This window comes from Odocoileus virginianus, chromosome 13 (genome assembly GCF_023699985.2).
Source record: "Odocoileus virginianus isolate 20LAN1187 ecotype Illinois chromosome 13, Ovbor_1.2, whole genome shotgun sequence".
NCBI classification, from domain to species: Eukaryota; Metazoa; Chordata; class Mammalia; order Artiodactyla; family Cervidae; genus Odocoileus; species Odocoileus virginianus.
In genome coordinates, this window is record NC_069686.1 from 65,664,544 (window position 1) to 65,691,389 (window position 26,846).

The following is a 26,846-nucleotide window of genomic DNA, read 5'->3' on the forward strand; positions in this document are numbered from 1 at the left end:
ACAGGGAAGAAGGCAACACTAAAATGCTGCAACATGCGGAGTAAGTCAGACACTGGCATATTCTGGGGGAAGAGCGATTCGGTGACATTTCACGGGCGTGGGGGGAGAAAGGCTAATTTTGGTTAGGTTGGGGAGAAGGGTGAGAGAGGAGAAAGTATGCAGGCATTCTGTGAAGAGATTTTATGGCACGTCCTTCCCTTTCCTATCAGGAATAGGTTAATCAAATGATGCCTACAGAAAACTTAATCCTTGCTAATACTTTTAAACCTCCATTTTATGCTCATAAACTCTGTAGGGCCATTCACGTTTCTTACTAATGAAGTAGCGTTGGGTAAACTTTGACTGTATTCATATACCAAGACCTGATTCTGTTTTTTCACATCCACGTGAGAGGAGCCCTGTGCCTCCAGGTTTCTAAAATACTTACAGAAAAAAATACAGTTTCCCAAAATATTGAATGTATGCCAATGTTGTCTTGTTTTGCCCTTCATGTAAGAAACGTGGCCGTAAGAGAAACAAATAGTGCATATGAATGCATAGATATGGAATCTAGAAAAATGGTCCAGGTGAATATTTGCAGGGCAGGAATAGAGATGCAGACATAGAGAACAGGCATGTAGGTGAAGCGGGGCAGAGGGGCGGGATGAACTGGGAGGTTGAGATGGGCATGTATACACCACAATGTGTAAAATAGACAGCGGGAGCCTGCTGCACACACAGGGAACTCAGCTCCGTGATGACTTAGATAGGACGGGGCAGGGAGTGGGAGCTCCACGAGGGAGGGGGCACAGGTGTATGTGCGATCAATTCACTTTGCTGCACAGCAGGAACTAACACAATATTGTAAAGAAACTCTATATACCCGGCCCCAAAAACGACATTCTGGGAGCTGAAATAAAGACTCCAGACAGGTGTGGCCTGATCAGTGTGGGGGCGTAAGTGACGGGATGTTATCCTCTGGGGTGGGCTACAGTGACCACAGTCAATGTTTTCACATTTTCAACCAAGGAACCCTGGAGTTTTTTTGTCATCTGATCCCTTAGGTTGTTCTTGTTTATCTGGAAGTCTTAATAAGGAAGACAAGAGGGAAATAACTGCCTTAACCAAAGTTAAGTTATAATTTCTGGCAAATATCAATATGGTATTTAGACGTGGTAGGTTGTTTGTGGGCATCATCCAGCCCTTCTTCCTTCACATCCACAGCAAATGGTCAGTATTATGTAACCCACTGAACAGAAGGATTTGCAGTCTCTTGAGACCAGTTCATTTAGATTCCAACAAGAGCTTCTGAGGGACCTGAGGTCTTGAGTTCTTTGCATAATTTTCTAGGTTTATCTACTTTATGAATAATATGTTATTGGTTACATTTGAGTGACTGAAAGAAGAATACAAAAAGGAAAAAAAAATCCTCATTTAATCAGCTCAGTCACCCAAGTGATGCTATAAAATAATTGCAGCAGTTACCCAAAAACTGGCTGATGAAAAAATGGCAGCATGTAAGTTTTTGCTACACTTTAATGACACATTAAGAAATCTGCTTTGCAGTCCTGATTTTGGTAAATTCTTCAGATTCAGATAGTAAAACTAAAAAGAGACCACTTTGGCTAATTCTATGCCATATGTTTGCTCTTGAGAAGATTTGAGTCTTTTTCTTAATGTTCATGTTTTATCATTAGGACACATGCATGTCTTTTTTTTTGAATTATTTTTTATACTATTTAATAAAATATAGTTGATTTACAGTGTTATACTGGTTACTGTTGTACAGTAAAGTAAATCAGTCATGTAGATATCCACATACCCCTCCCCTGCTCCTCACATTGCTTGGAGGAATTGGTGAAAATGAAAGTGTTCATTGCTCAGAAGTGTCTGACTCTGTCACCCCACAGACTGTAGTCTGCCAGGCTCCTGACTCCATGCAATTCTCCAGGCAAGAATCCTGGAGTGGGTAGCCATTCCCTTCTGCAGGGAATCTTCTTGACCTAGGTAGAGGTTGAACGCTGGTCTCCCACATTGTGGGCAGACTCTTCACTGTCTGAGCCAGCAGGAAATCAGCCACATGTATACACACATCTCCGTCCCCGACCCCACTCCTCCAGGTCATCACAGAGCGCTGAGCTGGGGCCCCTGTGCTATAGAGCAGCTTCCTGCCAGCTGTTCCTCTTACACATATGCAGATGACACCACTGCAATGATAGAAAGCGAAGAGGAGCTAAAGATAAAGATTCTCTTGATGAAGCTGAGAGAAGAGAGTGAAAAAGCTGGCTTAAAACTCAATATTAAAAAACTAAGATCATGGCATCCAGTCCCATAACTCCATGGCAAATAGAAGGGGGAAAGTAGAATCAATGACACATTTCCTCTTCTTGGGCTCTAAAATTACTGTGGATGGTGACTGCAGCCATGAAATTAGAAGACAATTGCTTCTTGGCATGAAAGCTATTACAAACCTAGATGGTGCATTAAAAAGCAAAGACATCACTTTGTTAACAAAGGTCTATATAGTCGAGGCTATAGTCTTTCAAGTAGTCAAGTACAGAGATGAGAGCTGGACCTATGCTGAAGAATTGATGCTTTTGAACTATGGTGATGAAGAAGACTCTTGAGAGTCCCTTGGACAACTAGATCAAACCAGTGGATCTTAAAGGAAATCAACCCATAATACTGGGTTTTCTGGAAGGACTGATGCTGAAGCTGAAGCTCCAATACTTTGGCCACCTGATTTGAAGAGCTGACTCATTAGAAAAGACCCTGATGCTGGGAAAGATTGAGGGCAGGAGGAGAAGGGGATGACAGGGGGCATGGTTGGATGGCATCACCAATGCAATGGACATGAAGTTGGTCAATCTCTGGGAGATGGTGAAGGACAGGGATACAGTCCATGGGGTCACAGAGAGTCAGACACGATTTGGTGATGGAACAACAGTGTGGTAGTGTAAATATGCTAGCTGTAATCTCCCCATTCATCTCATCTTCCCCTTCCCCTCCCTGCGCCCACATGTCCATTCTCTACCTCTGTATCTCTATTCCTGCCTGGAAATTACCACGACATACCAAATTACCTGGAAAGTCTATAGACATAAAGAACGTGTCTATAGTATATTATTTGTGCCCTTTGAGCTTCCATACCTGGGACCTCTGACTGGCCTGCTCAGTCATGACAGCTGTGGGGCTCCTTTTCTTATTTACCCTTTAAAATTCTTTGTATTTTAAATTTTTAAAATTTTGTATTGGGGTATAGCTGGAATCAAGATTGCCGGGAGAAATATCAGTAACCTCAGATATGCAGATGACACCACCATTATGGCAGAGAGTGAAGAGGAACTAAAAAGCCTCTTGATGAAAGTGAAAGAGGAGAGTGAAAAAGTTGGCTTAGAGCTCAACATTCAGAAAACTAAGGTCATGGCATCTGGTCCCATCACCTCATGGGAAATAGATGAGGAGACAGTGGAAACAGTGTCAGACTTTATTTTTTGGGGCTCCAAAATCACTGCAGATGGTGATTGCAGCCATGAAATTAAAAGACGCTTACACCTTGGAAGGAAAGTTATGACCAACCTAGACAGCATATTAAAAAGGAGAGACATTACTTTATCAACAAAGGTCCGTCTAGTCAAGGCTATTGTTTTTCCAGTGGTCATGTATGGATGTCAGAGTTGGACTGTGAAGAAAGCTGAGTGCCGAAGAATTGATGCTTTTGAACTGTGGTGTTGGAGAAGACTCCTGAGAGTCCCTTGGACTGCAAGGAGATCCAACCAGTTCACGCTAAAGGAGATCAGTCCTGGGTGTTCATTGGAAGCACTGATGCTGAAGCTGAAACTCCAATACTTAGGGCGCCTTATGCGAAGAGTTGACTCATTGGAAAAGACCCTGATGCTGGGAGGGATTGGGGGCATGAGGAGAAGGGGACGACAGAGGATGAGATGGCTGGATGGCATCACCGACTTGATGGGCATGAGTTTGAGTAAACTCCAGGAGTTGGTGATGGACGGGGAGGCCTGGTGTGCTGTGATTCATGGGGTCGCAAAGAGTCGGACACAACTGAGTGACTGAACTGAACTGATAGCTGATTAACAAACAATGTTGCAAAAGTTTCCAGTGTATAGCAAAGGGACTCAGCCCTACATATATATGCATCCATTCTCCCCCAAACTCCCTGCCAGCATTTTTATTTCAAACATGACTGGGAATTTCAATAGCTATTTATTGAATCCCTATTATGCAGTAGTTGACTTGTTAACTTTTATATACATTATCTACTTTTACTTTTTACAACAATATCAAATTAATATTATTATCCCCATTTAAGAGATTAGGGTTAGCAAGAAGATCCAACCAGTCCATCCTAAAAGAAGTAAGTCCTGAATATTCATTGGAAGGACTGATGCTGAAGCTGAAACCCCAATACTTTGGCCACCTGATGTGAAGAACTGACTCATTTGAGAAGACCCTGATGTTGGGAAAGATTGAAGGCAGGAGGAGAAGGTGATGACAGAGGCTGAGGTGGCTGGATGGCATCACCGACTCGATGGACATGGGTTTGTGTAAGCTCCAGGAGTCAGTGATGAACAGGGAGGCCTGGTGTGCTACAGTCTATGGGATTGCAAAGTGTCGGACACAAATGAGTGACTGAACTAAAGAGATAGGGAATTGAGTCCCCAAGTGACCTCATGACATCATACAGTGTGCTGAGGCACATGGATTTAACCTGTGCCCTCTGGCCTAATTGTAATGTCTTCTCACTACAACAAAATCATTTCTGTACTTAAAAAGTGCATAAGCACCCTTTAGGAAGAGTCTTGTATGTTGTTCCAAAGAAAGAAAAAGTCTGTAAAGTGTTTTCCCTTGAGAAGACAAGCTCTTCTCGAAAGTCAAAGAAAAACAACTTCGTGTGTAGAACATCAATTCTGCAGCTGCAGACTTCCTGTCTATTAATAGGTACGCCATAATTTGTATCATTTTTATGCCATCTCCCCAAATATTCTACCCATTAATTCTTTGAAGTGTTTTAATCAGTCTTGTCATTCACACATTGAGTTAAATCCAGTTTTATTCTCAGTGGGACCCTAAGTGCATGAATAAATTTGCAAAGTCTTTTGATGCCTAAGTGGCTTGCAAGACCCCCCCCCCCACCTTTCTTATTGGCCAGTGCAGTGTTGGTTACGACCGTACTTTTTGTTTTGCTTTGTTTTTTAAAAATTTTAAATCCATTTTTAAGATTTAAAAATTGAGTAGTTTTATATTGATATTCCAGTCTGGCCCACTGGTCTTACATTGTGAAGAGCATAATTACCTGTTAGAAATGGCCGTAACTACCTCGTGAAGACAGAACACCATCTTTATCCCAGTCTTCCTCTCTTTCTCTCTCTTTTTCTCACCTGATACTGAAGCTGTGTGTCAGGTTCCACTTACCATAACATAAATGTGGCTTCACTCATTTTTATTATTATCTTTGCCCCTGTAGTTATTTGAGTTTATGAAGTTCTTTTTCTCTGTTACTTGAAAGAGATTTTTATTCTTAGAGTGAGTTTGTGTATTCCAACTTTGATAGAAGGACATCAAATTGATGTAGAAAAGATGCCATAGCATATGAGGGAAGCAGTGGTTGACATTGATCAACAGACTCCAGAATCTACCATTTCCACCTTGAGAATGAAAAACAAAAAAAACAAGACAAATGTGGAGAAATGAGATCCTATAGAGTTTAAATTTAAGTTTCTTCAGGAGACTATATGGGTTTGGTCTTTATTCTACTTTGGTCACTTGAAATTTGTTTTGCAATATCTCCTAGAAAAAATAGTGGAACATGAAGATTCAAATTTTATACTGTCTGTCTAACATTCATAGAGTGCTTTCAAATAGACACAAAAGTCTTATTCCAGACCCTCTGATTGGCTTCTAAATACAGGTACTAAAATTACAGATAACAGTTCATTTCTTTACGTTTTGGGTGATTAGACATATAACAGTATATGAAGAAAGTGAAGTCGCTCAATTGTGTCTGACTCTTTGTGAGACCATGGACTGTAGCCTACCAGGCTCTTCCATCCATGGGATTTTGCAGGCAAGAGTACTGGAGTGGGTTGCCATTTCCTGCTCCAGAGGATCTTCCCAACCCAGGGATCGAACCCAGGTCTCCCTGCGTTGTAGGCAGACTCTTTACTGTCTGAGGCACCAGGGAAGTCCATAACAGTATATGTACAGGTAAATATTTGATTTGTTTATAACCAAAGTGAATTAGTGCATTTTTCTGCAAACCTCAGGAGTTGGATGCCTAGTATTAACATTTAATTTTCCACAACATTCTGTGCAGTATGGAGTTCTCCAAGACAGAATTGTAACTAGGTGTATGAAAAGATGAACTGACTCGCCTCGGGCTGCAAGGTGATTTGGGGATGAAGATGAGCACTCATTGAGTGCTAGCACTGCTCGTTTTGAGCGTTCACCGTGGATCAGGTGCCAGGCTAAGTGACTGTGCCACCTCATTTAATTCTTGCTGTAAGTCTGTGATGGAGACATCACTTCCGTTTTTCAACTGAGGATACTTGGAGTCTTAGAAATAAAATGATTTGCCCAAAGTAGCACAGTTGGAAATGGGATCTGGGGTTTCAGAACAAATCCGTGTGCTTTTAAAGCTTTATCCTTAAAGCCCTACATCACACTACGTGATCCTTGCGGTACTTCCCCAATGCATAACTAGACACATTATTTTCTTTGTCTCTAGACTCAGAGCTGTAAATAATATGTGAATGGTGATGAAAGACAACTTTGATTTTGAATGTTTTGACAGTTGTGTTGAATTATTTGTAACTACAGAGAGAGGACCACTATTAATTTGCTCCTTTGTGCTCTTATATAAAAAAAAAAAACTATTGCATCATATACTTTTCCTTCATCATTGTGGCAATGGTGTTCTGCCTCCCATTTCTCAGGTACAGACAAGATAATCCAGCTCATGCTTACCTGAATCTATGTGGGTGGGGAGTTCAGCCCACCCATGTGTAACTTTCAAACTGCCTAAGATTCAGTTCATTTCATATTAACATGTATTAATGATGTATACTTGTGAAATTTAAGGTTGAGACATACTCTAAGTAACTAGACCTCTGACCTTTTGCCATGTGACCACAGGCAAGTTATCCCATATCTCTGAGCCTCAGTTTCCTCATTTATGATGGAAATAATGGTACACATTGCATAAGGGTATTACTGACCCCCTAGTATATTTCTGGCTCTAAATAGCTGCGTATTCATTCAATGCCAGTTTCTAATCTACATTTTTTTTTTTTTACTATCAGTTAAATGGTATGTCCTTGCCATTCATCCAAAGTCACAACTCAAAAAAAAGGGGGGGGGGGTCGTGTATAGCTTAACCCCATTCATTTTTTAATTTTCTTGTCAAAGGCTGATTAATCAGTTTCCTAGTTGCATAATTAACAGAGACAAAGCCAGAGTCATTAACTAACAAAATCTCTAAAACACAGAAGAGAAAAATGAAAAGCAACGAACCACCTAGAGTTAAAATGTGATAAGAAACATCCTAAGCTGATTAAAACCTGTTGGCAGGTGGCTGAAACAAGTCCTTGGAGTGATTTCAGGAGGCTCTATGATGCCTATTTCAGATTTGTTACTGAGGCAGCTGATCTCATCCTCGTAAGAGAGGCAATGTTTCATGTTCTCTCAGCGCTGCGTTGGGCAGGTGGGGTGCTCTTAAGCTACAAAAAGCAGCAACGAGCTCTGCAAGCTACCTACGTTTCTGGAGAGACTTAAGGAAGCTGTAAAATCTACTTGTTTTTGGAAGGTGGCCGTGGATTTTGTGATTGGCACCCCAGACTTTGACCGGTAGATGAAAGGCCTCCTGTTGGTCTCCTCTGCCCTCGCCCTGTCGAAACCCCCCAAATCACTTTTGAAAAAAGGAGTCTTGGTAAAGAATCCCTCGTTTATCCACATTTTCTCCTCTTTCTTCCCTAAATTTATGTTTTGCAGGACAAATGATACTGGTTTTCTTTCCTTCAAAGACCACTTGCCTGTCACTCAGATAGTTATCACTGATACGGACAGAACAAACTCAGAAGCGGCTTGGAGAATTGGTCCCTTGCGTTGCTATGGCGACCGTGAGTACTAAATTGAAAGAAGCTTTCTCTCTCCTTACATAAGCTCAAGATGTTTTCTTGCCTTACCCTTTTCCCTGCGGTGCCCCAGTCCTGAAAGTCATCCACACGCCCAGTGCTTTCCTATAACCCGTTCCATGCTAAGGATCTCTCTTCCACTTGCAGGACACTTTTGGAACGCGGTGTCATTTTATACAGAAGCCTCTTACCTCCACTTTCCTACCTTCCATGCGGAATTCAGCGCTGACATTTCCTTCTTTTTTAAAACCACGGCTTTATCTGGAGTTTTCCTAGAAAACCTTGGCATTAAAGATTTCATCCGACTGGAAATAAGCTGTAAGTTTTCTCATTTATGAATCTAATGTAACTGATCAACAGAAGTTTCAATCTTATCTTTTCCACAAGCAACTAGTGTATATTTCAACCATCAAGTTAATATCCCTGGGTATCTGTCAGGTTAGCAATGGTAATTTCTAGTTTCTTCTTATACTTTTTGTTTTATTATTACCTAACAGTATTTAAAGAGTCATTCTCTTTTCAAAATAGTGCATTCCCCAAATTCCCATAGATATTTGTTTACAGTGTTCTTTATCTGCTCCATGGGCATTTATTACATATTTTTTGTTTTTACACCACTACAAAGTCTATGGAATGCTGAGAACACTAGTGTTCTGCATTCTGTTTATACTTAGGGTCAACTTTGTTGCTATACCTTTGCTCCGCAAGGTGTTTCCTGACTTATTTCCCATCATCAGGAGTATGTGCCTACACAATCAGAATTTTCATTGTTTCTCTACCACTTTACCATGAACAGGGGTGTATCTAGTGAATTTTGTGTCAGGATGTGGATCATTTTTTAACATTCCATTTCCTATAAACAAAATATATTCAGAAATAATCATGAAGTTAAATGAAAGGCAATAGAACTGCAGATGCAGAAATGTTCTATTAATGAAATTTTATATGTAATCATGCCAATAAAAAATTCCAGTAGAAAAAAGACAATACAATAATTTTAATCACCTTAATTAATTTTTATATAAAAAGGAAAATATCTACATATTGATCTGTCACAAGAATAGTAGTAGCATTAAAGTTTCTGTTTCTTAGGCTTGACTTATGCAAATTTGTGAGTGATTGCATCAAAATTAATTTTCTTTGCATGTTCCTGTTCAAAAGAGAGCATAATGAGATTTATCCATTCATCTTTTCTCATACTGATCAAAGGGTACTTTTTATTAATTTTAAACTTAAAATATGTTGCACATTAAGCGGTATATATATACATTTTTAAGAAAGATTGATTTTAAACATAAGGCTAAGTTTGATAGAGATTCATAAAAATTCTATTTTACAATAAATTTCAGAAACTGCAATACTTTCTGTTTTTTCACCATTGATGCTAGCAATTTCAAATATCTCCAAAATTAAAAAACCTATTCACTAAAGTACTTGTACTGGAAAATTCATCATGGGTCACTATTCCATTTGGTAAAGCCTTACATAGTTCCTAAGGACTTGGAATTACTTAAGCTCTCTTGGACTTCCCTGGCGGCTCAGACTGTAAGGGATCCACCTGCAGTGCAGGAGACCCAGGTTCAATCCCGGGTTGGGAAGATCCCCCGGGGAAGGGATTGGCAACCCATTCCAGTATTCTTGCTGGAGAATCCCGTGGACATAGGAGCCTGGTGAGCTGCAGTCCATGGGGCTGCAAAGAGTCAGGCACGACTGAAAGACTAACACAGCTCTCTTCAGGTGCTATTTGTGTCCACACTCCCTGCAGTGCTATATGTTCCCCTGTTTCAACAGCAGAGCTAAGTTAAACAGTGATGTACAGTAGCTGTAATAACAGAAAGTCAAAACTTGAGTTCTTATTCTTAAAAACAAAACACATATTTTAGTCTGCTTGTTCAGGAGCCAATAGTAAGTTAGGAGGTCTCTCTATTAACTTTCCTCTTGAATATAATATGTATTAAATGGTAGGCAAATGCGATTTGAACCTTACATATGCATTATTAAAAAGTAATTATCACCATCAGCATTTGTTACAGATTTTTTTCTTGGTGGAGGAACATTTTATTGCTGGCATTATTTAGAATCACTGGTGTGTGGCAATAATAGAAAACACTTCTTCTAGTTGCTCTTCTTAGTTTCCTGATTCTCTGCCTTAAGTGTACCCCCCTTTTTCTATACACAAGTTGGACTGCTTCCACTATCTTGCCCTTATTAAAGTCATGACTGGGGAGGCGTGTGCTTTTCATTAGGTTTCTCACTTATCTGGATTCAAATGGATGTTTTCTTTGGTTTGATTGATGCAATTGACTGTATTACAGTAGTAATATGACTACATGAAATACCCTTGGAAGCTTAAGTAATATCTTAGCAACAGAAACTTAGAAATTTGAGCACTCCAGAGAAAGATACAAAAGTACTGGCTGGAAAAGATAACTGAGCTGTCTGTACAAGTCTGCTGCAAAGCATGACACAGCTAAGTGTTTCTTCTGCAGTTACGGCACAATACAAAAAAAAGATCTCTCTAATTGGTAGTTTTAACCTCCTTTTACTCCAGTGATTTAGGCTGTTAGTGGGAGGAAGCTCTTGTGGCTTTAGTGCGAAATAAGATCCCTCATATCTACCTTGGGCAAGTTCTAAATATGTGGAGTTGAGTGCCAAACATTTAATAATACGGATATAATAACCTCAATGTAAATTCAATAAAAATCAAGCCCTAAGGCCTTTCAATTCATTAAAGCAGCAGCGTTATGGCATATTATCACAAGGTAATGAGCCATGATTTAGTATTAATCACATTTCAGTGTCCGATTTGTTTGTACTTTCTGGTGCTATATTTTGTCTTTTAGGTGATTCTTTCTTATGCTTTTTGTTTCACTATTATATTGTACAAAACTATTTTAAATGCAAATGATATTAAATCTGATTGAAATTTAAAATCCAGTGATGTCATTGTTTGGTGCACACATTTCACCAGATCAGAGAACATGTGTTTTTCAAACTAAGATTTTAAGTAAACTTTTTCAAAGTACAAAGCCTCATATTTTTCAAAATATCTTGTTTTATGATTGTTATTTGAAAGGAAAAACTGGACTTACCAGATGGTCCAGTGGTTAAGAACCTGCCTGCCAATACAGGGCAAATGGGTTCAATCTCTGGTCCGAGAAGATCCCATATGCAGCGGGCCAGCCAGTCCTGTGTAACCACAGCTGCTGGGCCTGCGCTCTAGAGCTGAGAGCTGCGACCGCTGAAGCCCAGTGCCCAGCCCTGTGCTGCGCAACGAGAGGAGCCGCCACGAGAAGCCTGCGGACTGCAGCTAGAGAGCGGCCCCAAGGCTCGCTGCAGCTAAAGAAAGCCTGCGCACAGCAGTGAAGACCTGACTTAGCCAAAATCAACCAGTCAATAAATTTAAGAGGAAAACGAACAAGCGTGGGGGAGGGGGCGGAGCTTTCATTTCTTACTAACAGCTGCAGTCATCTTATGTCTCTTTTTTTCAATGTCCTCCTTCTGCTAGGCTGTGATCTTCTTGTGCTTTGAGGATCCTTTCTCAAATAAGAAGCTTTTCTCATTTATTTATTTATTTGGCTGTAACAGGTGTCAGTTTCCGCCTGTGGGATCTTCATGGCCACATGGGGGGTCGTTAGCCGAGCCCTACAGACTCCTAGCTGGAGCAGGAGGGATCTTAGTTCCCTGACCAAGGATCTAACCCAGCCCTGTGCGTTGGGAGCGGAGAGTCTTAGACACTGGGCCAGCAGGGAAATCTCCACTATATTTTTTACATAGATGGAATTTTCATCACAGAGATTCTTCTACAGGTCAACTTCTTAGAAAGAAAATAGCCTTCATAGTAGATTTCTCAGAGTGGATTTCCCTCTCCTCCCAAAGGAATGTTACTGTGTAACTATGTGAACAGAAATTCTCAAAATCGATGCGTCCAAATTGTTGAACATTGAACAAGTTCGCATAAAATTCTCAATCTATTACCTTCTGGGTCACTTCCAACTAAAGACATTTTTATTTTGTAACCTTGAGATTAGTCTGTACTCTGTGAAACACAAGATACTTTATGTCCTCAAGTCTTAATGGATTTGTTTCAAATGAGACAAAAATAATAGCTATTTTTACAATTACCTCACAATTGCTGTGTGGGTAAAAATAGATATTTTAGGGTGCATGAGGGGATCAGAAGAAAATGGCTGTTGAGAACAGTCTGGCATCATGAAAAGAGACTATTGTTGCTAATGCAGTGTGGATTCTAATTTCTGTTTCTAGAACTCTAAATTGTGGGGAAGTTCTTCATCTCTTCATTGCTTATTTGTGCAAGATGGAATTGGTGGCACCCATATGCCAATCAGACACATTTGACTATAATTTAAAAAAAAAATTCACTCTGAACTGGTAAACATAAGAATGGGAATTCACTGGTACCAGGGCATGTGACTAACCACAGAATTGGTGAGGTACTTTATTTCTGGTTAGATTCAGCCGTGAACAAGCATTCAGTTCAGTTCAGTTGCTCAGTCGTGTCCGACTCTTGGCAACCCCATGAATCGCAGCACGCCAGGCCTCCCTGTCCTTCACCAACTCCCGGAGTTTACTCAAACTCATGTCCATTGAGTCGATGATGCCATCCAGCCCTCTCATCCTCTGTCATCCCCATCTCCTCCTGCCCGCAACCCCTCCCAGCATCAGGGTCTTTCCCAGTGAGTCAACTCTTCGCATGCAGTGGCCAAAGTATTGGAGTTTCAGCTTCAGCATCAGACCTTCCAATGAACACCCAGGACTGATCTCCTTTAGGATGGACTGGTTGGATCTCCTTGCAGTCCAAGGGACTCTCAAGAGTCTTCTCCAACACCACAGTTCAAAAGCATCAATTCTTCGGCACTCAGCTTTCTTTATAGTCCAGCTCTCACATCCATACATGACAACTGGAAAAACCGTAGTCTTGACTAGACAGACCTTTGTTGGCAAAGTAATGTCTCTGCTTTTTAATATGCTGTCTAGGTTGGTCATAACTTTCCTTCTAAGGAGTAAGTGTCTTTTAATTTCATGGCTGCAATCACCATCTGCAGTGACTTTGGAGCCCCCCAAAATAAAGTCTGACACTGTTTCCACTGTTTCCCCATCTATTTCCCATGAAGTAATAGGACCAGATGTCATGATTTTAGTTTTCTGAATGTTGAGCTTTAAGCCAACTTTTTCACTCTCCTCTTTCACTTTCATCAAGAGGCTTTTAGTTCTTCTTCACTTTCTGCCATAGTACTAAATGCTTTATATTCATTATTTAATTTTGCTTTCAAATTATCATATGTATAATCATCAAGATATTATGTTTTGCATTGTTTGATTCATAGTCCAAAATGCAGATGAGGATAGCAAGCCTTGAGTTGGTAAATAAGACACCCAGAGTCACCTAGTAAGATTCAGAATCCAGGATTCAGTTCTCTGTTCATTTGAACAACTCCTTATTCTGCTTTGCAAAACTACCTCAAGGACCAAGAATGTTAGAAATTAAGAAAATATCATTATTTTCTTTCTTGTTTTGAAGCATAGGACATTCAGCAAGTTTTTGCAACTGAATGCAAAATTGTATGTGCTTTCCCCCCCCTCCCCCAGAGGTAAGTTTGTCATCAGATCCTCAGAGAGTCCATGCCTCCAAAAAAGTAACAATAGTTCATTTATGGCTGTCATTTTAGAGATGTATACATGTGAGGTCAGAGAGATCGATAGACTACAGTAAGGCCTTGCATCTTCTTTGTTCCATTATGGTCCCTGAGATGTCTCACATGCCTGACTTTAATGGGTCTGCGGACACAGAGATGGTGTCACAGTTCAAGGAAGCAAGGGCTTTGTACAGAAACCTTAGAAGGTTCTTCTAATCACCTAGGAGAACTCGGTATTCAATTGCTCATGCTTATGGTACTTTCCTCAACTTGACATGCCCCTTCTTGCCAGTCTTCTCTCAAGTACACGTGAGCTCATTTTGTTTTATTCATCTCCGCTTAGCACAAGCTTGCTTTGGTAAAAAAACCCCCAAAGACTCAAGTAACTCCTCAGCTTTGTCTTGAACCATATGGTATAAATAACGAGGGAGGGTATTTGTCAGACTGTTGGGAGAAGGAGAGGCAGGAAGGTAAATTAATGATAGAGGTGATGCTACCACAGGGCCACCAGCTTTCCCATCTTGGGCCACTGGGCTGTGTCTATCCCCCCAGAAAAAAAGAGCTAATTCACATTGGTCTCAAGTGTCCAGTCCACCAAATCTCTAGCCAATGTTGGATGTATCACCATGTATTTACTTTTTTATTTCACTCAGTTTTTTTTGAGGAATGTATATTATACTGATTTATATCCAGATTTGACTTCCCAGGTAGGGCTTGCATAGGTTTTGAGGATGGAAGATTTGTCACAGGACAAGTGGGTTAAAAAGCGAGCTCCAGAGACACATCACCGGGATTTAAATACCAACTCTGCCAACTCTGCGTTGGAGTAATTTCTCAGCTATCTGTGGATCAGTTCCCTCTTTCTCATAGGATTGTAATGAGTTGATTAATGAAAAATGCTTAGCAGAGTGCCTGGATCATGGTAAGCACTCAGTAAATGTTGGTTATTATTATTGCATTTCACTGATTCTTCCCTAATTCTAGGAATGAGGTGAACATAGTTGATCTTTAGTAGTGACTTGAATAAAGTTAAATAATAATAATTTTAGAAGTTTTTTAAGGACCTAATATCTTGATGTAAAATTTAAAAAAAAAAGAAAAGAAAATTGCAAAGTTGGATGTAGTATGTGCAATGTAACATTTTAATGAATGAAATATTAGTTTGATGAGAGCTTCCTGTATACAAGGCCCAGTCTTAGGTTCTGGTTTTCCAATAAATGAGGTATTCATCTAGAGTTTGCAGACTGGCTGGGAGACAGACCATAAACAGATCATTATACAACAGAGGGATAAATGTTGAAGTAGAGATAAGCACAGTCTGGAAGCATAACGTGGAGTTGAGGATGGCAGGGGGTGGAGGGCAGACAGCTGTGCAGTCAGCCCTCCACAAAGATGTGCTGTCTGTGCGGAACTTAATATCCACAAGATCAGCTTTGCAGAAAGGCTTTTAGCAAAGTCTTTAGTAGCCCTCCCCATCAGTTCCACCAGTCCTTACCTGTGTTTTTAAAGAGAAATGCATTTATTTTCACCCTCTCAGTAACTGCTTATTTGGTCTCTGGATGAGCAGGCCCTCAAGGTGGCACAGGTGGCCTGATTAGAAACAGGAAATGGCTCAATGGGACAACTGTTCTTATTTAATCTTTTCATGGTTGAATCAGATTTGCTCCCTTCAATTCTGTTTCATTTAATGCATAGCTTTATGAGGCAAAGACGATTGATCTGGGTTGATGAATCATGTTGATAACAATAACTATTATTGTCCTATTTTGGGAGTAAAAAAGGGGGGGACCATCAAAAAGTTCTGAGAAGAAAGGAAGGTCTGGAATATGGAGGTTTCTATTCCTGAAAGGGGCCTGTCTTCCTCTCAAACTCAATTTATTATTTGCTTCTCTACATCCTTCAGATGTAGATTTTTTCATAATAACAGAAAATACAAGAAGATACACTAAATTAGAGAAAAATGATGAAGATTCTAATTGCTGAGGAATCTTTGAGCAAATTATTTCTACTTTCATTTTCTTACCCATAAAATAGAAATTAAAAATGGGGAGGGATGTGGGAGGGGGGATCGGGATGGGGAACACATGTAAATCCATGGCTGGTTCATGTCAGTGTATGGCAAAAACCACTACAATATTGTAAAGTAATTAGCTCCAACTAATAAAAATAAATGAAAAAAAAACATTAAAAAAATAATACTTTTTTCATAGAGTTGTTCTGAGGATCAAAATGAGAGCATCTGTGGTCAGAGCTTAGAAAAGTGCTCAGCAGAGTTCACTGCATGTGCTGCTGCTGCTGCTGCTGCTTTCTGTTTCAAGGGAGATAGTATCTTCATCACTACCACCACCATCCCCTCCAGGATGACCACCCCCACTATCCTTTCAACCATCACCACCACCCTGTCATCATCACCACCACCATCCTCACCAGGATGACCACCCCCACTATCCTTTCAACCATCATCACCACCCGTGTCATCATCACCACCATCATCCTCACCAGGATGACCATCCCCACTATCCTTTCAACCATCACCACCACCGTGTCATCATCACCACCACCATCCTCACCAGGATGACCATCCCCACTATCCTTTCAACCATCATCACCACCCTATCATCAGCACCACCACCATCCTCACCAGGATGACCATCCCCACTATCCTTTCAACCATCACCACCACCCTGTCATCATCACCACCACCATCCTCACCAGGATGACCATCCCCACTATCCTTTCAACCATATCACCACCCTATCATCATCGACCACCACCATCCTCAACAGGATGACCATCCCAGCTATCCTTTCAAACATATCACCACCCGTGTCATCATCACCACCACCATCCTCACCAGGATGACCATCCCCACTATCCTTTCAACCATCATCACCACCCATGTCATAATCACCACCATCATCCTCAACCTGGATGACCATCCCCACTATCCTTTCAACCATCATCACCATCCTTTCAACCATCATCACCACCCTATCATCATCACCACCACCATCCTCACCAGGATGACCATCCCCACTATCCTTTCAACCATCACCACCACCCGTGTCATCATCACCACCACCATCCCCACCAGGATGACCATCACAACTATCCTTTCAACCATCACCACCACCCTGTCATCATCACAACCACCATCCTCACCTGGATGACCATCCCCACTATCCTTTCAACCATCATCACCACCCGTGTCATCATCACCACCATCATCCTCACCAGGATGACCATCCCCACTATCCTTTCAACCATCATCACCATCCTTTCAACTATCATCACCACCCGTGTCATCATCACCACCACCATCCCCACCAGGATGACCGTCACAACTATCCTTTCAACCATCACCACCACCCTGTCATCATCACCACCACCATCCTCACCTGGATGACCATCCCCACTATCCTTTCAACCATCATCACCACCCGTGTCATCATCACCACCATCATCCTCACCAGGATGACCATCCCCACTATCCTTTCAACCATCATCACCATCCTTTCAACCATCATCACCACCCGTGTCATCATCACCACCACCATCCCCACCAGGATGACCATCACAACTATCCTTTCAACCATCATCACCACCCGTGTCATCATCACCACCATCATCCTCACCAGGATGACCATCCCCACTATCCTTTCAACCATCATCACCATCCTTTCAACCATCATCACCACCCGTGTCATCATCACCACCACCATCCCCACCAGGATGACCATCACAACTATCCTTTCAACCATCACCACCACCCTGTCATCATCACCACCACCATCCTCACCTGGATGACCATCCCCACTATCCTTTCAACCATCATCACCACCCGTGTCATCATCACCACCATCATCCTCACCAGGATGACCATCCCCACTATCCTTTCAACCATCATCACCACCCGTGTCATCATCACCACCACCATCCCCACGAGGATGACCATCCCCACTATCCTTTCAACCATCACCACCACCCTGTCATCATCACTACCACCATCCCCTCCAGGATGACCACCCCCACTATCCTTTCAACCATCATCACCACCCGTGTCATCATCACCACCATCATCCTCACCAGGATGACCAGCCCCACTATCCTTTCAACCATCACCACCACCCGTGTCATCATCACCACCACCATCCCCTCCAGGATGACCATCCCCACTATCCTTTCAACCATCATCACCACCCGTGTCATCATCACCACCATCATCCTCACCGGGATGACCATCCCCACTATCCTTTCAACCATCATCACCACCCTGTCATCATCACCACCACCATCCTCACCAGGATGACCATCCCCACTATCCTTTCAACCATCATCACCACCCGTGTCATCATCACCACCATCATCCTCACCAGGATGACCATCCCCACTATCCTTTCAACCATCATCACCATCCTTTCAACCATCATCACCACCCGTGTCATCATCACCACCACCATCCCCACCAGGATGACCATCCCCACTATCCTTTCAACCATCATCACCACCCTGTCATCATCACCACCATCATCCTCACCAGGATGACCATCCCCACTATCCTTTCAACCATCATCACCACCCGTGTCATCATCACCAACACCATCCTCACCAGGATGACCATCCCCACTATCCTCACCACCATCATCACCATCATTACCACCACTTCTGTCACCATCATGACCACCACTATTAGCTTCCTATCATTATCATCATCATCATAGGTAGCATTATACCCAACAGCTGCTTCTTGTCCTATGCAATAAGCAGATTATTTTAGAAGGGTTAAGAGTCATGAAAAAAGTCCCTGTGTGGGGAGTTGAGGGGGAAACTTGTATTTGACCTATCTAGATACTGCCATTTCCGGTGATGCAGACAAGGCACTTAAAATTTCCAAGCCTCAATTTGAAAAAAAAAAAAAAAAATTTCAGGGATAGCATGAATGCTTGTATCACATGTATTGAAAAATTAATACATTACAGAATAATAATATATAATACATATAACAATGTTATAAATATATGAAATGCATTATTAAAATACACATAATGAATAAGCAAAGCAGCAGGCTTTCCAGAGTGTGCTCTTATCTCTGCAGGAGGGTGTCTTCTTAGTTAACCCATGATCTATAGCTATCCCTGAGGACACAAGTGAAGTCAGAACAGATCCAGAAAATCTAGCACCTTGGCACCAGTGTATTTTATCAGATTGGCATCAGGGGCCCTGGTCCCTATTCTATTTCCTGAATTTTCACAATGAGAACCAATGAGGGAAAAAGATGGGGCTTGGGATTTGGTAGTTGGTAGTTATTACTATCAGTGGAAATTTCAATCCTGCAGGGATTTCAGTTGAGGTCCTCCCTACCTAGGATTTGTAATCACTTTACCATTCGCTCAGAATATGCTTGTGTCCTAAATGCACTGACAACTCCCTTCATCTTTCTACCTTTTTCAATTTTTGGTTTCAGCTCCTTCTGAGATCACTTTTGCCATTGATGTTGGAAATGGTCCCACAGAGCTCATAGTCCATTCTCCTTCTCCTCTGAATGACAACCAATGGCATTATGTCCGGGCTGAGAGGAACCTCAAGGAGACCTCACTCCAAGTGGACAACCTCCCGAGGATGACCAGGGAGGCCTCAGAAGAGGGCCATTTCCGGTTACAGCTCAACAGCCAGCTGTTTGTAGGTAGGGGACATCTTCAGGTGCCCTTTGTGCTAAAACGCCTGCATGGCCACAGTGGAACTGGGCCCAAGGAATGTTAACTATTTTATTTTAGACCTGAGGAATGATCACAATATTTCATAAAGCATTTATAATTACAGATGTCATTTTACAAATTCTTCCTTTCTATATTCATTAGCTTCAAGAATGAACGATTGTCATTGCTTAGCAAAGTTTGCAGGGGTCTCAGACTCTTTTTGTATCTTTTCTCCCTGTTCATATTGTATCTTCAGATGTCTAGGGACTTCTATTATTTTTCATCGTTATAATCAAAATATATTCTCAGAAAGAAGAGTGTAAGCTATTTAAACCTTTTTAGATGCTGACTCTGTCAGTAAGCTACAATTGACCTTTCTTAGTGACACCTAACTCCTGATGATTTTTGATGTAATGATATGTGTTACAGCATCTTCAAGTGATTTGGGGAATCACCAATATGGCAGGGGAGGGAGCTATTGGTTTTTAAGCGAAGAGCTTCTTTAATACTCCCAGAAATCACATCCCGTAGGTGGCTGCCTGATACTTGCACAGAAAAATAGCCTGGTCCCCAAGCATACATCTCTCCACTGATCATTCCCTCCTTGAGACTCAGAATCAGCCTTTAGATAAGTTGCTTATCTGAGCTGACTGCTGCTGCTGGAAATAGGGCCTGGGGGGCTCAAACATCTTTCACTGAGCCTTTCATTCATTCATTCCATAAATATTAAGTGAGTACCAAAAACAAATCAGGTTCCTTGTTGGATGGTGGGAGTTGAAAGATGCCTTATGCAATAAAACATCTTTTTCAAGTGCTCACTGTGTGTGCGTGCGTGTGTGTGTGTGTGTGTGTGTGTGTGTGTTGTGGGAGAAATAGAGAGACAGAAATAGAGAGAATTCCACCGCATTAGTCCAGATAGGAAAAGAAAGGCTCACATTATGACTACGATTTAGGAGGGATTCTTTGAAATTAGGTTGAGCAGGGCATATGGGTTTAAAGTACAAAACAGAGCTGAAAATGTTAGGTATATTGTATTATTATCAAAGCCAAGACACTGCTCTTATCTGAAACTTGAAGTTCAGATCCTTAGAACAGTAGTACCAATAAGTTCCAAAATTTGCCAGTATGCCCAGATTTAAGTTTCTTTCCTTCTGTATTTATTTTGTCAGCTCACACTATATAGCTTTACTGCTAGTAATGAAATGTCATCAGCTATCAGTGGGTGTGTCTTAATTGCTTTCTTGAAATCTAGGTCTGTGCAACTTTTAGCTCTGAAGACACTGCTCACTAGAACACACCAACTAAAAGAAAAGAAGTAACAGAATATGTGATCTGTCTTTCCAACAGTGATCATATTTCTTTCTTCATCTATCATGTTTTACATATTCAGCAGAAGCTAAGACATAAGTGATTAAGAGCATTTTTATGAATGATGATGAAAAGGCATTCACTTAGTTAACCTACATAAGTGATATGATTTACTATTAAAATGTATATTTTTAATTTATATTGATGTCTTAATTCTATTTAAACATAGCATTTTATTGCTCTGAATAAGTTTGCTAGTCATCAAGATTTAATGTCTTTTTTGGTATAATCAATTCAAGTACTTTGCAATTTTCATAAATTACATTCCATGCCAAAGTTTAATTTATCGTCAGACTGTACTGATGAATCTTTCTGGTTGAAAGGTGTGTATAAAGATGGAATTTTTCAATCCCTTCATGCAAATTTCATGTAGTTATGAAATTATCATACAGCTTGAAAATGTGACAAAGTCTGTGCAAGTTGCAAGTGAGAAGAGGCAGCTGTGTTTCTCGCAGGTTTTAATCTCTAGACGTTTCTCTTAAATTGATCACAAATGCGGTGAGTAAGAGCTTGTCTACAGGTCTGGAGGTGACACCCTGCTCGAGTTGCCGCCAAGGTCAGCCACAGCAAGAGCACCGGCTTCTGTTCTGTTTCTTTCTAATAAGTTCCGTCTCAGATGTTACTCTGCTTTACTGAATTTGGCTTAATATACTGGAGGAAGAAAAAATGCTGTTGGAGGTCATTTTAGTCTGTTGGTTTGAATTTTGCTATTTAGTGTTCAGTCTGCTTAGAAATGTTGGGTGGCAAAAAAAAAAAAAAGAAAAAAAATTGAAGTCCTGGTATTTCCATTTTGTATGGTTCAGTGGTTTAAAAACAAAAAAAAAAAACCTCTACTTAGCTAGAGCAGCCAAAATGATGAATTGCATTCTCTATCATTAAGAAATTTTGTCACTGGATTTTTATACTTGCCAGGCAGAAAAAACTATGATTGCTGTGTGCTTTTCTTTAATTTTTTTTTTAAATTGAAGTATAGCTGAATTACAATGCTGTGTTAGTTTCAAGTGTATAGCAAAGTGATACCATCATACATATACATATAGTCATTCTTTTTCAGATTCTTTTCTGAATGTAGGTTATTGGAAAATATTGAGTATAAGTCCCTGGTGCTATATAGTAGGCCCTTGTTGGTTATCAGTTGGTTAACTGGATAGATTGAATGTGACGGTACTTAAATATTCATCTGGATATGTCTGTCTAGACACTTTTAACCACTGAAGGATCTTTCAATCAAAACAGAGTGTTGTTCAGCATGGAAATCACTGGTATTGCTGTTGTGCCCACGAGTGCTTCCTAAGTACCAGATTGAATTTTATAGAATGGATGCACCTCTTAGCAATGCTCCTGTCATTGGAATGTGAAATGCTGACATGCTGGTACCCAAGTCAGTGCACCCTGGATTCCCAGAATCAGTATTGCAGCTGCAGACTTTTATTGCCCTGGTAGTTAGGGACAGTTGCAACCATGCCATTTCAGTGGTGGCATTTTTTTAATAGAGTAGGAGAAATTTCATAACAGGAACTTCTGAGATGAACGCTGCAAGCTTGGGCTTGTTTCAGCTTTAAAACCCTTGGCTGCATAATCCCTCTCTTTTGCTATTCCTTACTCCTCTGGAGTAACCTGGAGAATCCCATGGACAAAGGAGCCTGGTGGGATACAGTCCATAGGGTCGCAAAGAGTTAGACACGACTGGGTGACTTAGCATGCACACACTAGCTTTTCAAGTCAATATGAGGATGAGGCAAGAGAAATCTAAGAAGTAGCACCTTTTACTAAAAATGAAATGAAGAGATCTAGGTGTGAACTCCAGGTCAACTGCCATCAGCTCTTGGGGCACTAGTAGGAAAGCAACTAGCCTAAATGGACTCACTGTCTTTATTTGCAGAATGAAATTGATGAGCATGGTAATGGAACTCTCACAACTTGTGGATCTGCTATCATCTCCATGTGTATGTTAGACATGACAATCATCCTTACCCTCATGCCTGTGTGTATGTGACAGCATGGAAAATATCTCATGGTCCCCAAATCTGACATCTCATCTTTCCCAATATGTTGGAATTATAGACTAGACACTTTGTAGAGCTGTGAGACTGTGAATCTTATTTTGTGTTACTTTACTTTCTTCTTACCTTTTTGACCTTTCATGAACCTTTTTTTTTTCTTTTCCTTTCTTTCTTTTTGGCTCAGCTGCTTTATTTGTATCAAAATAAACTGAAGTAACTCCCACTTAGAACTCCTTGGGGAAAATATCCCAGGGACTTGATAAATCATAAAGTTGCAGAGTCTCCCCCTGCCCCTCTGTGCTGCGCCTGCTTCCACACCAGTTGGGAATTATTATTCGTGTTTTCAGATGAAGCAGGTCGAACTTGGCGAGGTCAGCGGTGAAGGCAGGCAAAGCCTCGCTCCTTGGCTGTGCCCTGACACTGTGCTGCCAGAGTCTCTCTGAGGAATGGTCACTGACATTTACTCTTGAGAGCGCCCCACACAGATGGCTCTCCTGACACAGGCCAGAAGAGCTTTCTATCAGAAAAGATGTGTGTCTGCATAGGAGGAGATATACATCCTTTTCACATTAAGGAATAACTAGAAAATCACCTTTAAGCATATTTGTTACATAAAAGCATTGTTGTGTGAGGATGTCAATGGTGAGAAGTGAAGATATCATTGTCTTTCTACATCCATACTTTCTGATGATAAGGTCTGATTTACCAAAAGTTTTTTTCAAAGCTAAATATGTCAAGTATGCTTGAATCATTTTAGCAAAAATTATTAATGCAGGATTTCTAGTGTTTCTTTTAATAGTTCAATAAGAGGAGGTGTCCTGATTCATTTAAGAAGTGCATAGCAGACCTCAGTACCCCAGCAGGCAAGTCCCAGGAATGCTTTGCTTCCTCTGTGCTTCTATGATAAAGAATAAAACAAGAGCCACCTGCTTCCTCTTGCACTTTTTTCTTCCCCAACACCATATATGCTTCACAAAATCAGATTCTTAGAACTTGAATGTACTTAAAAAAAAACACTAGTTCTTTTTATTTACAAAGAAGTAAATGATTAAATGACTCTTCCAGTGACTTCCCCGGTAGTCTGATGGTTAAGACACTGCACTTCTAATGCACAGAGCAGGGGATCAAGCTCTGGTTGGTGGACTAAGATCTTGAATGCTATGCAGCACAGCCAAAAGGGTAAAAGAAGCAAGCAAGCCAGTAAATGACCCCTTCCACTACGTGTTGTCTTGTACTGAAGCTGTTGAGCATTGTTAAGCCAACCGGAAGCCCATGTTAGTTTTTTTCTGCTGCTAATATTCTAAAAGCCTTTTGGAAATGTTTATCTACAATCTCTGAAACTTTAACTGAAGCTCCTTTTGTCACATACTGGCTGCATTGGATTGTTAATGGGCCACTGATGGAGAATGTAGACTTTTCTTATTCAGTTTCACTGTTTACATTTTAAATTCTGCCTTTGAGAAAACATATCTCAAAGCATACCACCTTTTTTTTTTAAAGAAAAGTACAACATGGTATCATTTTTCTCAGGCAGCCCAGGGAGAAAAGCCCTGAGATTTGGACCACAATAAAAACTCAATGATGGAAGCAGTCTTTCTGATTACCGTGGCACCTCCGGTCATCAAAACCTGTAACTCAGTAAAGACACAAAGCGTTAACACAGCACTGTTTATGTGGAGCTAGGGTGATAGTTATAATGAGGAACTCAAGTCAGACCTTTCTGAGAAATAAAACAGTACTCTCAGGACATACAATGGCCTAAACCGAGGGAAACGAGAAGCTGCTTGTCTTCCAAAGCCAAGATGATATTGAGCTTATGTGACTAGGACGCCCATGGAAGCTTCAGTTTAGAAAAGGATGGAAGAAAAAAAAGAAAAGGATGGGCCCAGCCAGGCATGTTGATGCTGCAATGCTGCCTATAACTTGTTTCATATCTGCAAGACTCTGGCAACAAAATTGATGACTAAGAAGAGGAGAGAAGAAAGCCTGGGAGGGGAGTGATGGAGTGGAAGAAGACATCATCCAACCTCTGAACATGTGATTGGCAGATTTACACTCTGACTCATTGTAGTTGGAGAAGGCAATGGCAACCCACTCCAGCACTCTTGCCTGGAAAATCCCATGGATGGAGGAGCCTGGTGGGCTGCAGTCCATGGGGTCGCCAAGAGTAGGACAGGACTGAGCGACTTCACTTTCACTTTTCACTTTCACGCATTGGAGAAGGAAATGGCAGCCCACTCCAGTGTTCCTGCCTGTAGAATCCCAGGGACGGGGGAGCCTGGTGGGCTGCCGTCTGTGGGGTCGCACAGAGTCGGACACGACTGAAGCGACCTAGCAGCAGCAGCGGCAGCTCACTGTAGTACCAAATTTCTTCTGATTCAGAGAGAAAAGAGTTTGGCTTCAGCACCACTTGTGTTGGGGAAGGCAATTCTGGAGAAGAGGTGAAAAGTGCCATGTTTTAATTCAGCTTCCTGCTTCATCATCCATGTCTCAGGCTAAAGATTAAGGGTCATCTCAGGCGCCATCTGTGATGTGTAAGAGGCTACGGAACCTGAGGGAGGCAGTCTCTGGGATGTGCTGCCCAGGTGCCCATTCAAGCAGGCCCTGCCGCTGGGAGTGCTGTTGGAAGACAGTCTCCGTCTGTCCTTTCAGGGACTGCGCCTGCTGCGAGATACACCCAGACAACCGTCAGTTGACTCCAGGGTCCAAGGACCCAACCGTTTTGGCCCAAGGAAGCCAAGCTCTGATTGATTTTTCTTGCTCTGCCTCTCCATGGGGCTGTTCTGGATGCTCAGACCTGCCCCAGAACTCACTTCTCTGCCCATTTCTGCTTCTTTCCCCTCTGGATCAAAGATGTGTTTCCTAAAGTTTCCCCCTAAAAAACACCATGCCTCTTTAATTTCATCTCAAGCCTGTTTGCTGGAGAACCCTAGCAATGGCAGAATGACATGGATTTATTGTGCAAAATATTCACAGAGACACACACACACACACTTTTTCAAAATCAAAATAATTTTCTTTAAGAAATTTATTTTTCATTGCTCCCAAGCATTGACCATAAAATATTGCCTACTTTTCTCCCATTTTCTTCTTAAAAGCACTCTTTAAATGTAATGGGTTCCTTAGAGTCAAGTTTGTATTGTTGTGATTCATACTGTCTCTTATTTTTGGTGGCCTGGCATGTGGAATCTTAATTACTGGACCAGGAATTGAACCCACGTCTCCTACATTGGAAGCAGAGTCTTAACCATGGGACTGCCAAGGAAACCCTGACTCAGGCTTCCAATGGTCGTTTCCCTCCAACTAGGATGGGTTTGAGTTTGAGTTTCCCTCAAACTACCCTCAATTCACCCGGCAGACTCCTCTTCATTGATGATACAAAAGACTAAAAGTTCTTTAAATATCTTATTATCATTATTTGTCCCAGGTATTATGGTATTGTGGAGTTAAGATCTTTCTGTAACAGTTTCATACTTTCTAATGATGAACAGCACCATTTTAACTCATACTAGTGGTATGTGTTAAAATCTAATCTTCCAAAAGCTAAAATCATGAGTCTCAGGCAAATAGAAAATGAACATGTGTCAAAGATTTTATTTCACTCGTTAATTAACGAGGAAGCCGTTAAGATGTCATGACCAGTTCAGAGAACATCTAAAAACCTAGGGTATGGTGCAGGGAATTTAACAACAAAGAAAGGATAAAGTTGTGAGCTTAGATATGAAGCTCTTTCTCACCATGCCATCTTTGGAGGTATCTGTTACACTGGAAAGAAATTACCTGCAGCTCCACTGGACAAATGTCATCTGTGATTTTTCACTTTATTTCCAAGTTTCAGCTTTATTTTTGCTGATGAGAGAGTTGATGATGTGTCCCTAGTCACATGGCAGCCACCATTTCCACAAAGGAAGCTGGAATAAGAAAGGACCCCAAAGTGATTACTGCACGATTGCATGAAAATGTCACAGAAATGTTAGTATATTGGATTGTGAG

At 41.2% G+C, this 26,846-nt stretch overlaps 1 protein-coding gene across 2 annotated transcripts in view; it reads left to right on the forward strand.

Annotated features, from left to right (window-relative positions):
* CNTNAP5 (contactin associated protein family member 5) overlaps nucleotides 1–26,846 on the forward strand; it is a 1,008,111-nt gene that overhangs the window by 808,621 nt on the left and 172,644 nt on the right. For both annotated transcript variants that reach the window (XM_070476362.1, XM_070476363.1), the window contains 3 exons: nucleotides 7,987–8,114; nucleotides 8,277–8,447; nucleotides 19,251–19,469. In XM_070476362.1, the coding sequence (XP_070332463.1) occupies nucleotides 7,987–8,114; nucleotides 8,277–8,447; nucleotides 19,251–19,469 (518 nt within the window). The remainder of the gene's footprint in view (nucleotides 1–7,986; nucleotides 8,115–8,276; nucleotides 8,448–19,250; nucleotides 19,470–26,846) is intronic.